Source organism: Aythya ferina (genome assembly GCF_964211825.1).
Source record: "Aythya ferina genome assembly, chromosome: 10".
Lineage (NCBI taxonomy): Eukaryota > Metazoa > Chordata > Aves > Anseriformes > Anatidae > Aythya > Aythya ferina.
In genome coordinates this window covers 6,295,157-6,310,294 of record NC_140306.1, presented here as the reverse complement: position 1 = coordinate 6,310,294, position 15,138 = coordinate 6,295,157, and the positions used below count along the sequence as shown (strand labels likewise).

The following is a 15,138-nucleotide window of genomic DNA, read 5'->3' as shown; positions in this document are numbered from 1 at the left end:
ATCGTCTAATGGATTATCGCTAAATATTTTTTCCTTTTTATTTTTATTTTTTCCTTTTTTTCAGTTTATTTCAATCCCTTCTTGCTGTTGGCAAGTAATTATTTTCTACAGATCAGCCACGTTCTGGGGAAACCTAAAACCAAAGTCACCTAGAAACACAGATGCTGAGAAACCTTGAACTTTAGTTGAAACTATTTTGGGGGGGGTAGTATTAGGAATTGCTTTGGAAAAAAAAAAAAAAAAAAGAAAACCTTCCACTTTTCCTTATGGCTTTGGAAAAATCGCTTTCATATATATTATTTTTTTTCTATGTGCTCACATCAACAACAACAAAAAAAGTTTTGCTTTAGGCTTTGTTCAATAAAGGAAAAGGGTGGGCAGGAACACTATAAGTACGAAGTTTGCTAGGAAATGTGAGTGTGCTTTCTAGAGATGCTTACGGGGAAGCAGAATTGCTTCTGTCCTCCCTGATCTTATCACACAGCTTCCTAGGGGTATTGGTGGTTCTGTGCTGTGGCATTTTGATAAGTGACATTGGCTGTCTTGCTTTTAGGTGTGGTAGATAAGCGCTGCTTTGCTTGTACTCTGCAACATAATGAGATTATTTTGAAAACACCTTTAAATGGTTTAAAGGTTGTAATCTCTCATTATAGCTATAGAAGTTAAGGAGATCTGTGTGGGACTGTCAATTTATAATTTGATCTCAGAAAGGATACTTTTGGTAGTGCTTTGGCTTAGGCATGTCTCGGATGCTCACATAAGCACCGCAGCTTCACACCCGTGAATGTTAATGCACTTTGTGATTTTATCTTGAAGGCTGGCGGAGTTGCTGGTGTCTGTGTCGACTTGATCCTTTTTCCTCTGGACACTGTCAAAACCAGACTGCAAAGTCCCCAAGGATTTTGGAAGGCTGGTGGCTTTCGTGGCATCTATGCTGGTGTTCCCTCCACTGCTATAGGATCCTTTCCAAATGGTAAATCTTGGTCGGATTGTGCTTTATCTTCCTTTAAGTGGGTGTTAGGTAGCACAGGACATTCATGTCAGTGGCTTCCTCTCCTGCAGGTGACAGTTTGGATTCTGTGGGACAATGTCCAGCTGTGAAAACAGTGTCTAGGGTTGTATGACACTGAACAAAATCTCTGAGCACGCTTGGAGTAAAGGCTGCTGTGTACTTACTCTGTTCTTGTGTTTTGTCCTTAGTGCCGTATTTCAGCTGGGAACTTGCCTGAACAGGAACGTTTGCAAACATGCAGCTCATATCTGAGGTTTTCATTGTGGGTTAATTCCTCCAGTTCAGCTCCAAGCTGTAGGGAACTTCTCTGAAAGCTTTGGCAAAGAACAGTCCCCTGTCAGTGGGACCTGGAGGCTGTGTTTGTGCTTAAAGAAGCCTGTCCTGGTGTCACAGGCAGCGTACGTCTCTAATGTGGGTGCGGTTTGGTGCCCTCCTCCAGTGTGTTTTTACTCTCTTAAACACCTGCATGAATCCTGCTATTGTAAGCATCATTCTGTGGTGGGAGCAGTGCATAGTGATTGGCGTAGCCCAGCAGTGCAAACCTATCTTAAATAAACGAGCTGCAAAGGTTAACAAGTGGGCAAGTAGCTGCTGGTGTTAAATGTTCCCTGCATGGCCCTTACTCCTTGGAAGTGTTCCTGGATATGCCGTATGAGCCACTTCTTACTGAATCGGGGCACCCAAGGCATTTCCAGGTGCCAAAGAGGACTCAAGTCCTGCTTGCCCTGGATGCTTTTGTCATGATCCGGCCTTCCATGGCGATGGAAATGAATCAGAAAGTGCTTGAGCACTGGAGGTCTTTGAACTGAATGTCCTGGGGATGCTCTGCACATCTTTTCCTCCCTGAGAAACAGCTACAAATCACTTAACATGAAAAGACATCAGGAATACTTCTGAAACTGCAACATTAAAAAAAAAAAATTAATACTTCTCCCTGCAGAGAATAGGCATCTAAAAATCCTAATGCCTTTGTCCATTTTGTCTTTGTAGGGAAGGAAAATAAAAACCACCAAGCTCTGCTGTCAGTAATAAATGTTAGGAGAACTTTGCTGACAAATCCCCTTACACCTTCAGATGTTTGATGTCCTTCATAAGATGATATAAAAAATTCAGTTCTTTATCTTGTCTGCTCGGTTATCTCCTTTTGAGGTGATAAGCATCTTTTGATTAGCAGAAGGCAATTCACGTAGTCCTTCTTTACAATTAAAATCCGTTCCCCCGCAAGACATGTCAGTTTTTTTCAAGATTTACATCTTCAAAATCTGAACTGTGTTTTTATCTTTCCAGCATATGACTCAAAACTGAAATTATTGTTAGGAGAAGAAGTAACCCTTAAGGTGCAAGTACCTTTGCAGTTGACTTGCAGTGAATAAGTGCACTTTTTCTTGTTATGTTCAGTTTCATTTTCTGTGTTTCTTGTCCACTGGAACTTCAGAAGAATTTCTTTTTGGAGCTAAAGTGTAAAATGTTGAACTAGGAAGAAGTTACTGATAACCGCCACTGAAATGGTTTTGCAGATTGCAGTGTAGCAGGTTTGTATCAATTATTTTGATTATTTTTGCTTCTTTATTTAAGGTCACCTGCCCAATTCAACTGGGACAGAACAGCGTCATTTCTACCTTCCCCTCCACATGTATGAAAGATAGGGTTTTTTCAAAACCTGTTGGACAGTCAGGACTCATTAACATCTCCTTCCTTATCTCTAAACTAGTGCTGCCTGAAGCCTTGGCACCTTTGGTGTCAGTGGGAGGTGTGCCCACTAGGAGCATAAACTGCTGAAGAGATTTACCTACAGATTGTTTTCCTACAGTGTTAGAGTTTTGGGGCAATAATTTTTCTTTTTTCAAATGTGTTTTTAGAATAATAGGTGACAGAATCCACCTCTAAATGTTCTAGTTCTATGTTCTAGGGCTAGTTCTATGATGAAAGAATGGAGGGACGGTTAAATGACTGAATGTATGCTTGAATTTCAGCTGCTGCGTTTTTTATCACCTATGAGAATGTGAAATCTGTGCTGCCCCACGGCTCTGCATCGTACTTGACTCCAGTAACACACATGGTGGCTGCCTCCTTTGGGGAAGTGGTAAGAAAGAGCTTTATATGTTGTGCCTCTGTGGAAGGAGAAGAAACCATTCCATTACAGAACTCATATTTGGTGTCATGTCTTTTCTGACTGCTGCCCATATATGCACTTGACAGTTCTTATAATACTTCTTATTTTTTTAATGATGTGCTGATATTTGTCAGGATTCTTTCCAAGTGTATAAATGAGTTCTTAGGCTGAGCTTGCTAAGTCAGTAGGAACTGTGCATTGTTCTGAAATATGAATCCACCTTCACACTGTAGTGGTTGTGTGTCAACATTAACTTTCAAGAAGGCTTTTCTTGCGTTTACAGCCTTTCAGCATCAGGTGGGGTAGTAACGGAAATTATTTTTATTTTTAAAAGGTTTTTACATACAACACAACTGTCTTACGGTAGTAAATCAGGTGGGTGCCACCATCTGAAACCCATGCAGCTTAGGTGGTAAAAGCCTGTATTCACTAATTAATATTAATTTTTCTCCTCTTCCCTGAACGCATTCATAACCAACACCATTTCCTGTAAGAGAGTGTCATGCTGATGAAAAGACTTTCTAGTGTTTATAAACAGAATCTGGGATAGGGCAACTGGCAGCTGTATAACACAGAATCACAGAATAATCTAGTTTGGAATAGTCCTGCAAGATCAGAGTCCAACCTCTGACCTAACACTAAGCAGTCCTCCACTAAACCATATCACTGAGCTCTACCTCTAAACGTCTTAAAGATCTCCAGGGATGGTGACTGAACTACTTCCCTGGGCACTTTTCTGACAAAGCCTGTGTCATGGGTAGGTAATGATTTTTTTCCTTGGAATGGGCACCTTTTAGTGACAGTTTTTCATAGTTTCTCTGCTAGCAGTAGCCCTTAGGTTTGTGTATTGGTTGGGTTATTGCAGGATAAAAAGTGAATAATGAAAATCATGTCTGTATACAAGTTTTTTTTAAATGTTTTTCCACCCACTCCTTGGAAAAGTTGCTGTGCTTTTTATCCTTTAAATTCTAATTACTTTGTTTATAGCAGGATCTGGAGCAGCAAGTAACAACTTGTTTTGCCAAGGTTCAAACAGTACTGAGAATAATTGAGACCAAGTTCTATTGAACACCTTAGATGATCAATAAGACAGGTCACCAGAAAAGCTTTTCTTTTTTTTTTTTTTTTTTTTTGATACCTAGGTTGCCCTTCCCTTCTTAACAGCGTGGGCTTTGTAGAATTTAGTAGTGGGTGGAAGTAGTTTTTTGTTTGTTTGCAACTTACAGTATCCAAACAAATAAAGTAGAATCATTCAGGTTGGAAAAGAATTCTAAGATCATCAAGTCCAACCATTACCCGAGCGAGCAATGTTAAACTATTGGACTGAAATAATAAAATACTAAATATAGTATTTAAAAGTAAAGTCCATCTTTCAAAAATAAATATAAAAAATAAGTCCATCTTTCTTTTTTATTTTCGTTCAGCAAAGTCCATCTTTCTCTAGATGTCCCTCTTGTTTTTAACTGCGGGGTTGGAACTGTGCCTTGGCAGTGGTCAGGTCTGGGTGTTCAGCTGTAAACAGTCCGCTGCTGTGGCTGCCAGCGCTGTCCCCTCCTTGTTCCTGCTTTTGTCACACTGGGTGTTTCCTGGCTGTAGTGATGAGGTGGGGTGTGGGCTGCCTCCCCACAGGTCAAGGGGAGGGCAGCGGGCTATACAAAATTAATATTTCTGGCTCTTTTGCAACTTAAACTCAGCCTGTGATACGGGGCAGAAAAACGGTTTGTGTCTTTGGTTCCATATTTTGCTTTTAACTGAGGTTTTTAATCTCTCAGGAAGCTCGCTGCTTTCCCTCCTTTGCACGTAGCTGTGTATTTATGCTCCTCTGAGTGGCTTGGTCCCAGGCTGCAAGGAGTGCAGATGGAGCTGTGCCATTTTGCCTTAGCTCTGCGATGCCTTGCTGTTATATCAGACTGGCATAGCTGCCTCCCCTGGGAAGCAGTTCAGCTATTCTTGCTCTCTGTGGTTTCAGCTTTGATTCCCAAGTAATTTTTATTCTTCTGTGGAAATGATACTTATCAGACTGAATGGGACTGAGACAGTGAACTTAATTTACCATACCAAGCACATGGAGATAGGTGAATGCAGCATACCCCTCCTGTAGTATAATCATAGGCAGGAGTAGATAGAAGATGGTAGATTTAGGGCTGGGTGGGATACGTTTGTGTTGCCTCCTCAGGCGGATTCTTCTTGATCTTGATTAGAGTCTGCACTGTTAGCTTATGATGTTTAACTTCAGGCAGTGCACAGACTTTATTTCTATGGAAATCCTACAAAGGCTGTTAGAGGTTCTTCACCACGGCAGTGCATAGCTCTGAAATTCCTTGTTTGCTTGGAACATCACGGAACAGGTGCCTTAAGCTTCCCTACTGCTGTTTCAGAATCAAACAAAATGATGATTGGGCTTATGAAGAGGTACCAGTGTTCTGTTATAAAATCCCCTGAAAAATTCTCTCTTCTTTTGCGAGTGGGTTATTTATAGTATACCTCCTCTGCTTGTGAGTATTCTGCAAGAAAACCACAACTGGGTAATTGAATCAGCAGCAGCCAGAGAAAGGTCGGCTACAGCTGACTCCTGTGCGTAATTACAGAACCTGCTGCCTGACTGTTCCAAGGTGGTCTGTGTTTGTGTGATCCTTACAACTCAGGCAGGCACTGCTTTCATTTTTTTTTTTCAAACTGAGATGCTGCATAGTTAAATGAGTTGTTCAGGGCTGTCTTTATCAGTGCCTCATGTGTTTGGCTCTTGCTGCCCTAAGGCCAGAGAAATGTGTGGTGATAGCCTTGAAATGGCAATCTGACTTTATGGTGTGGAAACTGTGATGTTGTCACAACCATTTCTCAGCCAATAAGATTTTGCTTTTTGCTAGCTTTTCTTCTTCTCTTGGTGTGCTGAGAGAAATAAACTATAAAATATTGAGGCAGGGACTTAGAGATTTGCTACAGCGAATCTGTAATAAAAATAGCACTAAGCAAGATCTTCTTACACTTGTTTTTTTTAATAAAGTCTTAACAGATCAATCAAGATATATAAACTCTTCCAAATTGCATCAGACTGAAAGTTATAATTATAGTTTTATTGATTAGTCATTACGTTTTAATCAAGGTATAACCACTGGGACTATTATTTTGTCAGTTGTTTTTGTTGAATACATACTTTCCCTCTTTTGTATACTTTAATAATTACTTTGATATACATTGCTTTTAAATGTAAAATAATAAGCCAAAGGCTCGGTCGTGTTAGGATTCCCAAGACATCTGTTTGCGTTTCCAAGCTGTCTTTTTTGCAAAACTGAAATTTGGATTTAGATCGAGAAACTGGGGTTGAATTTCCAGGTTTGCTGCTCATTTACTGGTGAGCATAGATGAGTTGGCTGCATTCTTGTGCATTAGTAAAATGTGCTAAGCCTAGAGGTATGCTAACGCTGACTAATCTGCTTTGAATGTGCCCAGCTAAAAATGATAAAATAGGTAAAGGCAGAAAAATGAAAATGCTGCATCAAAATATGGTAAAATATATGAGAGAAATTGGTTAAATGGGAGCTCTTTGGTTTTTGTAACAGCCACTCTTCCCTACTGCTTACAGCCTGTGTAAATTCATGGGAAACAGTCCCCTGGAGCTGGCTTGGTTCAGTACAGGCTGAGGAATAAAACCAAGCAGTGAAGGGGCAGTGATTGTAGTGTTTTGGTTTTTGTTTGTTTGTTTTCCTTTTATACTTTATAATTTAGGAGAGTAACCTCATCTTCAGGGGTAGGATTTTTTACAAAAAAAAAAGTACACGTATCATCTGACCCCGTTAAACATAATTTTTCCTATAACTGAATCTTGCTGTATAGTGACCCCGAATATCCCATAATACAAGAAAAAAAATACCAAGACAGAGCCCAAACCGTAGAGGACAGCTATGCAGCATATCGTTTCATCTCATCAAGGAAGAGTGAAGGTTGAAGAACACATGAGTTACCAAAGGGAGAAAAAACCTCTTAGCGTACCACTTGCCTAACTGTGAAATTTGGGGGTAGGAAACGCACTTACTGCATCCAGGGCTTTGGAATTTTTCATCTTGACTCGGCATTGCCCTGCATGTTTAGTCTGCCTGTATCTTTACGGTGAGCTGCCAAATGCGCTTGGAAAACATGATATCATAGGGGGTGGAAAGGAAAACCAGATGTTCGCAAATTTTACTTTTCATATTCTAAGGCGGTGTAAGGAACCCTGAGGTGAAGCAGTGTTTTTAACCTCCCAGAGCCCGCTTTTAGAGGCTGCTTGTTGTAGATAGAGGTGATGGAGTTTGTAACTGCTTTTAGCTGTGGTGTAACGTGGCAGTATATACATGTACTATTAATTGCAAGAAACCTTGGTAATGAGAAGTTGTGCTCTGCCCCCATCACTGCCAGTGTCCTGCAAGTGTGGTTTTATGGGGCAAATTTAAGATTATCCCAGTTCGGCTGATGAGGTTTCCTTCAGGAGTGCCAAAGTGCTTGGATTCAGCACAGTTAATTTTACATCCTGCTGGCTTTCCATGGAGGTGAGAATAAAGTCATTTGGATCACGTTCTAGCAAAGCTAGCTGACAACAGCCTTTTCCATCTAATATTTAGATATTGTTATGGTTACAATCTTTGCTTTGCAAGATATTCAGTGAAAGTTTAGGGCTGTTGCCTGTAAATACCAGGTCTACCCTTACCATTTTTCTGACCTTTTATTTTGGATTGGGCTTTTTTGATAGCTTTGTCATTGTTCCTGCTCTGTAGGAAAGCAAACCGCCTGACTTCTAGCTCAAGTGTGCGAGCAAATGTGGGGGAAGGACTTAAGACCAGGATGGGAGGTCGATGTCCCATTCTTTTGGCAGCGAGCATTAAGGTGCTGCTCTGCAAGTAGATTGCTGAAGTTACTGAGCTGCTTTTGTCCTTGTGTACGTTAACAGAGTACTTCAGGAGAACAGTGCTGGAGATGTGCTGACACTGCGGTGCTGTGAGATCCCAGGCTGCTCGCAGGAGGGTGATGTGTCTTCACAGGACGCAGCAGCACGCGACAGAAAGCAGCTCAGATCCTGGAGGCTTCCCAGTCGTATCAGAGATGCTGTGCCTGCGTTAATTTGCTTGTTAATTTTGAAGCAGATGTAGGCACGATACTTTTTAAGCTCCTCAGCTGGCTTGTTTTCATCCTTCTTCAGTGTCTGTGCACTGTGCTCCCTTGAGTCATATAATTCTGGACAAGCTTTCAGGTGTAGAAAGGCGTTTCTGGTCTGGCTCCAAAAATGCTGAAACTTGGGCTATCCACTAGGCTTTGCTGGAGCATGAACCTCGCAGGAGAAGATGGAGAGCTGAGCTGAGGTCTTCTGAGACAGCTCTGACGTTGAGGTAGGGACTGCTCCCTCCAAGAGTGATAGGCTTGGCTGGCTTCAACAACAAGCATTTTGGCACAGCCTCACACTTAACTGTTTTTCCAGAATTGAGAAATGAGGGATGTGGAGTACATTTGAAACAAAATGGCCAGAAGTTTGTGGCTTTACTGGGGTGCGGGGATGAGAATGGCTGACTTGTCATTCTCCAACTAACTAAATGAAGTAACGGGAGAAATGCACTCAGGAGAGCAGGAACTGAAACCTAGACATGCAGCTGGGCATTCAGTTTACCACCTCATCTTGGCTTAAATAAGTAGGCAGGTGGCATGGCATTGTCACCTCATGTGGCTCCAATCGGCAAGGCGAGAACAGGTATTTCAAGGTGAAATTCCACCCTCACTTGTGTTTTGCAGCTTGTTGCCACTTAAGATACCTGTGTGATAAGAGCAAAGTGTGTGGTTCATCTGTGATTGGCATTGGACCCTCAATATTAATAACTTGGAATTTTTTTTTATCTGCTGTTGGGATGTGTCAAATAGAAAGGCTTCTTAATGCAGGAGTGAGCTTTCTGGGGAATTCAGCTAGCTTTTGCTACTCGTCTGAACTTGTTTCTTGGGAGAAGCAAGTCCAAATGCAAGCAAGTTTACAGTTCACAAATCGCAATTTTGTAGAGTGACATTTTGAGTGTACTTTTCATTCAATTAAAAAAGAAGGGAAGTGAGTGTTTTGTATTTTAGGCTTCCTTCTGGGAAAAAAAAAAAAAAAGGATGCATTTAAACGTGTTGTTGTTTGTCTCTCTCTGTCCACGTATCGGCCCCTTCTTCTTCCCTCTGCTGTGGCAGTGTCTTTCAAAACTGTTAACTAGTTTGAATTTAATAGAACAGCAGCAATTTCTAGAAGTGTATTAGTATGGATTCCATTAGAGTAGCTGGCTAGATCAGAGAGGAGAGTTGCTATTAATGCCTGTTCTGAGGAGAAGACTGAGGCTTGAGCCAGACAGATCCACAAAGAGTAATGTCATGAAAGCATCCCCAGCAGGATAATTGGTTTGGGCTTTGCAGCACTGTAAGCCCTAGAAGACCGGCTTGCAGGAGTCAAATTTAACAGAGATGAAACAACCACTCACGTCAGACGTGGAGTTAAGGTTTTAGCTGTTTGAGACTCCAAAAACTAACATGTTGGAAGATGTTGCTTTTCAGTTCAACAGGCAAGTTGGACACTCTCGGGAGAGTTGCATCTAATCAACAATTATCTGCTGGAGCAAAGAGGCTATTTAGCACTTAATGCGTCTAGACTTTGGGGTAATGGCTTTGAATTTTTAACTATCCTTTTTCTAAGAACCGAACTAAGACACGAACAAAATTGTTTAAAAATGAAAAGCTCCATTTTCTGCTTTGCCTTCAGTCTCCCAGCCAGCGTAGTACAGGCTGGCAGACCATAATATTCAAAGTATTATCCTAAGTTTGACTGTAATCAGTGTCTGACAGGACTCCTTCCACAGTTCGTGTGCGTTTTGTGGTTTTATTTTCAGTGATCAGGGCCTGTCATTTTGGGTCTGTGTCTCTGTGCTGTCTGTATCTGGATGCACACAGGCAGTGAGCAGGGGAATGTGCCGACCCTGGCAAGACGAGCAGCGGCGGGGAGTGCAGCAAGGTATGTGGTCTCCTGAATTAATCACGATGGGTTTTAAGATACTTGTAAATTAACCTAGGTGAGGCCAGGTCTGCTGTACAGCTGCTGCAGAACCTTTGCCAAGCCCGTATGCAGAAGCGTAGCTCAGCAGTGGCTGGAAGCTGGTTGTGAATGTGAGACTGGTGCCATTAAGAGCTAGGGGAGAAGGAGTGCAGTTAGTGGACGGAAACCCAAAGCTGCAGCTGGAAATTGGTTGTAAATAGAGACAAATAGAGGCATGATTCATAACTGCTGCCAACAAATTCATCATACAATTACAGACTGAAACAGCAAAATAAGAACTGTTGAGCACCTAGCCAGCCACCCACGCTGATCTTTTTTTTTTTTGTATGCTCCGTATTAACTCCATGTATTACCTCTTCTTCGTCAGCTGGCCTTCCTAGATCACTTCATGTTACCAGTTCAGGTCAGGACTTAAAGGACATGCTGTTTCTCCTTACAGAGTAGAAACTGGAAGGTTGTCATCTCTTTGCTGGGCCTCACCATCCCAGGGCTCATACTCAGCTGATTTAAAAATATTTGTAGCTCGAAGTACATGACTGTAAAGGAAAATTAACTTGGCTTAAAGAGTATGCATGAGAAATAAATAATTTAAAACGATTTTCTGGCTTGCAACTTATTCTGCCAGACTCAGCTTTGGAAAGGACTGAGGGAGCTTAAAATAAGGGACGTTTATTCCAGTGTAAGGTTCTGTACAGGGTTTGTCAGCTATTTCTGAACAGCTCCATATGTGAACCAGCCCGTAATTCTTCAGGGGAGAAGGCTGTAGGAAAGACTAAGGGATCAATTAGAGGAAAATACTTGATAAAATACAATGTAGTTGAAATTTCCATGTTTTGGGCCAGTGTATCCCCAAGAGCCTGAGCAAGCTGTAAAATACTAGTCATCTTTCAACAGGAGACTTAATGTGTTTTCAGAAAATATTGCCTGTGTTCTCTTGCCTGGAATCTCATTAATGTTTGTCCTCCTGTAACACAGCCTGACCCCTCTTGGCTCTCTGGAAACAGTTTTGTGCTGGATGGGATGCACCACACTGCTGTGGAAGGGAACTTTTGCTGAAAGAACCGTTTGGCTGGTGGATGTGATTAGTTTAAGTCTTTTAAAATAGATTTAGCAGGCTCACGGTGGTGAAAGTGTTGCTGGGATAGGTTGGGTCATGCAGACAGTTCCGTATGCTGAATTCAGGGCCTTCCATTCTTTGGCTTTAAGGCTTTCTGTGTTTAAGAGGGGTAGCAACTGATGATTCAAGCATCAGCCTGATTAATGAAGATAGACTGGTATTTCTAAAGCTATTCAAGTGTCTGATTTCTGCCACTCAAGGGCTGAATCCAACTGTTTGTGACTCGGGAACTTCAAACTCCGTGGGACACTCGGTCTGTACTGCAGTGAAGAGAGCTGAGCACCAATTTCTGCTGTCTGAGGACAGAAGGTACCGGTCAGTTACCGAGGTGTAGCTGACAAAGCTGATGGAGAGGTAGGCAGGGAGACTACAGCAAGAGAGGTAGGGCATCTGGCTGAGCAATTGAAGAGCCATGTTTGGGGAAAGAAATCTGAGAGCCCATGCTGAGAGGGCTGCTGAAGCATCCAGCTGAGGATTTCAGGCAGAAGGGGTGAAAGGGCTCAGTCAAGATGGCCTGTGTGAAGGAGGAAGCATGTGGAGGTGTGGGTGATGCTCTGGAGCAGGAACAAGGGGGCTCTGGAAAGCATTAATAAGGAGCTGACTTAATTTTGACAGTGACAAAGGACGAAACAGCACCCTGCTCAACAGTTGGGCAGTTCCAGGCAGAGCTCTCGAAGGTGGAAAGTTGGAGGAAGTCAAAAACATTTGTGCAGAAGCTCCAGTTTTTCAAATGCCTGCGCCGTTCGGTCCATGCGCATGGTCTCATCTCTGAAATAGTATGTTTTTAAGCCCTGGGAAGTGCAGAGATCTGAGGGATCTTGCTGGGTGAGATTGCTCTTTGAAGAAATGTTTCCTGCCAGCATGCAGGGGAGCTGCAGTTAAATTAATGAAGGCCCTATTGTGTTAGTCAGAGGAAAAGACTGGACGAGGAGGTTGGTGTTGTCTGAACTTTCCTATCCAGAGCCCATTAGTCAAAACTTATTCTCTCTGTGGGCTTTAAATTAGGAGTGGAGGCACTTGTTCATGACCCCAGCAGCTTTGCACAGGACTGAATTTAACTCTGCTGGAAGGGCACAGCCATGCTGTGCGTGAGCGTGGGAGGGGAAAGTAGGATTTAAATATTCTGAGGTTTCATTTTGAAGATGAACACTTTTTCTCTGGGGCTGGCACTTAAAGCAGAAACTGAGAGCGCACAACACATGTAATGGGCAGACCCCGTTGTCCCCGGGGACAGTTTCCTCATTAAAATAGGTGTTAACGCTTCAATTCTCCTCTTCCATTGTGCTTTAGCAGGTAGCAGAGCCTGCTGACAAGCACGTGTGGAAGGGCTTGCCTGAGTTTGTGATCCACAGCAAATTACAGACCATGCTGACGCTTTTTTTCTGCTTTGGTCAAAAGGGCAGCAATTATTTAGATGAACACTTACTGATGTTTGAACCGTTAAGGGTCTGTGATTGCAGCAGTTCAGGCTTCTCTGTTCAAAGAAAATATGAGACCAAATGACAAATGTGTATTTCATTTATCCCTGTTCTCCTGTTAATTTTCATGGTGGTGGAAAGGTTACGGCAGCTCACCTTCTGCCTGCAGGTACATCCCTTGCTCCCGCCTCCGCCAGTACTGAACGTTTCCAATCCCAGACTTGTGGCCAGAGTTTAGAAACAATTATCTGGAGGATAAAGTACTTTGCTAATCTCATAACACTGCATTGAAAACACTCGTTTTTTCTTTTCAGTGAATCTCTGAAGATCCAGCTATAACTTCTCAGTATTTGGAGAGGCATGGGAAGTTGAATATGAGTCTTGTCGAGAGACAAGCCTTAAACCAAGATGGGGCATCTGACACAGAAATTGAGGTGCTTGTATTGTGTCATGTTTATTAACCTGTTTTGGGAAGCAGCATTTTTTTGTAAACAAACCAGCCTGAACTATAAGGTAGCTTTTGTTTGCAAGAGTGCCACCAAGGCTAACGCAAAATGAATTTAAAACAAAAGTAAGCTAACAAAACCAACAAACCCAAGCAAACAAACGTATTCTGTTTTTGCTTCTTCCCTTTGAATGGGTTTTTAGAGTTCAATTTTTCTTGGCTTTTCTGCATTGTGTTGCTGCAGGCAATCTCTCTGACCTTCAAGAACGGGGTGGAAGATTAGGGTTTTGTTTCCAGATTGACTACAGCCTAAACATATGTCCTTTGACAACTCAAACTCTTTGTCGTCATTTCCCTGCAGCGGCTTTTTCTCCTGAGTGGCTTAGTGATTGTCCTGGGATTCTGAGGGTTGGGTTGAAGTCTGCTTTCTGGATATGAAGTTGTGTAGTGTCATGTGTTAGGTTCCAATTTGATTAAGAACAAATTCATGCAAATGATACCTAAGAATAACTCTCCTCAGGTATGTTCCTTTAGTTCCGTCTGAAGTTATTAAATTATATTTATGTGGGGAACATCAATTAAAGCTTCCCAGCCTACTCAGACAGATAAAGTTATTAAAAGTAACCTCCTGCTCAGAAAAATTAAAAATCCTTTGGGAAGTGTGTTCTAAAGGGTTCACAGCTGCAACGCAGACAAGTTTTCTGGAGCTTATCACCTGTTTCTGTACCCAGTTTTCAAAGCAGGCTTAGGCATGGAGGTCAGAGACTTGTTGGAGTCGCCGAGCGCATGTCCCTAAACCAGCAGCCACTAACGTGTTCCAGAAAACTTCTCTGTCCTCAGACTACTCTTCACCCCATTTGCAGCTGAATAGCTGGCTAATTACAGCATGGAAAAAAATTGGTCTTGATCCTCACCCCGGTCCCTAACAGTGCAGAGAACAGATCAGCTTGTTAGCCAAGAGCTCAGCAAGTGCCAGCGGCTTTGCAGATTGGGCTCTTGGTCTTTGTGCTTTGGTCTTAAGAGCATGGGCATTATCTCTCTCTTATTAAAGTGTTCAGACTTTAATGGGAGCTTTAAAGTTCGTGAGCCAGATCATCTGCTGTGCAAGGTCCATGCCAGGCTGCAGAAGGAGATGTTTTCTCAAGCTGCTCCACTTAAAGGTACAAAGCTGCGAGTTGTGGTGCACCAGCTGTGTCCCCAGATCTATGAAAAACCTGCCCTGCAGACACCCAAAGGCATAAACCCTTACCAGCAACTGTAACACCTGCTCTGCATTCTCACTAATGTTTCTGGATAGAGCTCCTGCACAGATCAAGCATGCAAGGTTAGTGTAGCTGCCTGAAAACAAATGCACAAATGTGACATCGTTGTCTTGGATTCTCTACTCAGTCCTACAGAAAAATCAGCCATGTAGAAAATGATTAGCCAGGGGCACAAAGGGTGGAACCAAAAGGCTGATAATTTACCTGAGATTTATTAATATTTGAGTAATAAAAAAGATACAGTTCTGAAGACCAGGAGGAGTTGTGCTCTTTTTGTAGCATGCCTGATTTTCTTTTACCTATAGCCACATAGAAATAGATTTCTGTATCTAACTTCTCATCTACTGAAACAAGCTGTTTAAATCAGTGTGTATAAAGAAGCTTTGTGTTGATTTTAGTGTATTTTTGAGACTTTAAAATGCACTGGTCATACTTCAGGGTCAGTTGACACACTGGTCAGAGCAAGCAGGGAAATCTGGTTCCAACATAAATCTGACCAGGAGATGGCAGCCTTGATGCACACAAGGAGTATCTGAAAATAAAAATGCTTTTTACCGAACCGACAGAGGAAAAGAAATTACCTTCATTTAATGGGAAGATTATCTAGGTATTGCTAAGACAGTATAATGTTAACAAAATAATCCCATTTTAGCTTTTGTCTCTAACTGGCTAATGCAAGTCAGTGAATTAAAAATGTGCGTAGGTTTGCATCTGAACGCTTAAGTCACGAGT

The 15,138-nt window shown here is 42.1% G+C and overlaps 1 protein-coding gene across 4 annotated transcripts in view; it reads left to right on the top strand.

The window, feature by feature from the left end:
• SLC25A26 (solute carrier family 25 member 26) overlaps nt 1-15,138 on the top strand; it is a 96,431-nt gene that overhangs the window by 15,257 nt on the left and 66,036 nt on the right. For 2 of the 4 annotated variants that reach the window (XM_084530764.1, XM_084530763.1), the window contains exons 2-3: nt 817-973; nt 2,986-3,095. In XM_084530764.1, the coding sequence (XP_084386890.1) occupies nt 817-973; nt 2,986-3,095 (267 nt within the window). The remainder of the gene's footprint in view (nt 1-816; nt 974-2,985; nt 3,096-15,138) is intronic. The other 2 variants (XM_084530766.1, XM_084530765.1) reach the window with 1 other exon arrangement.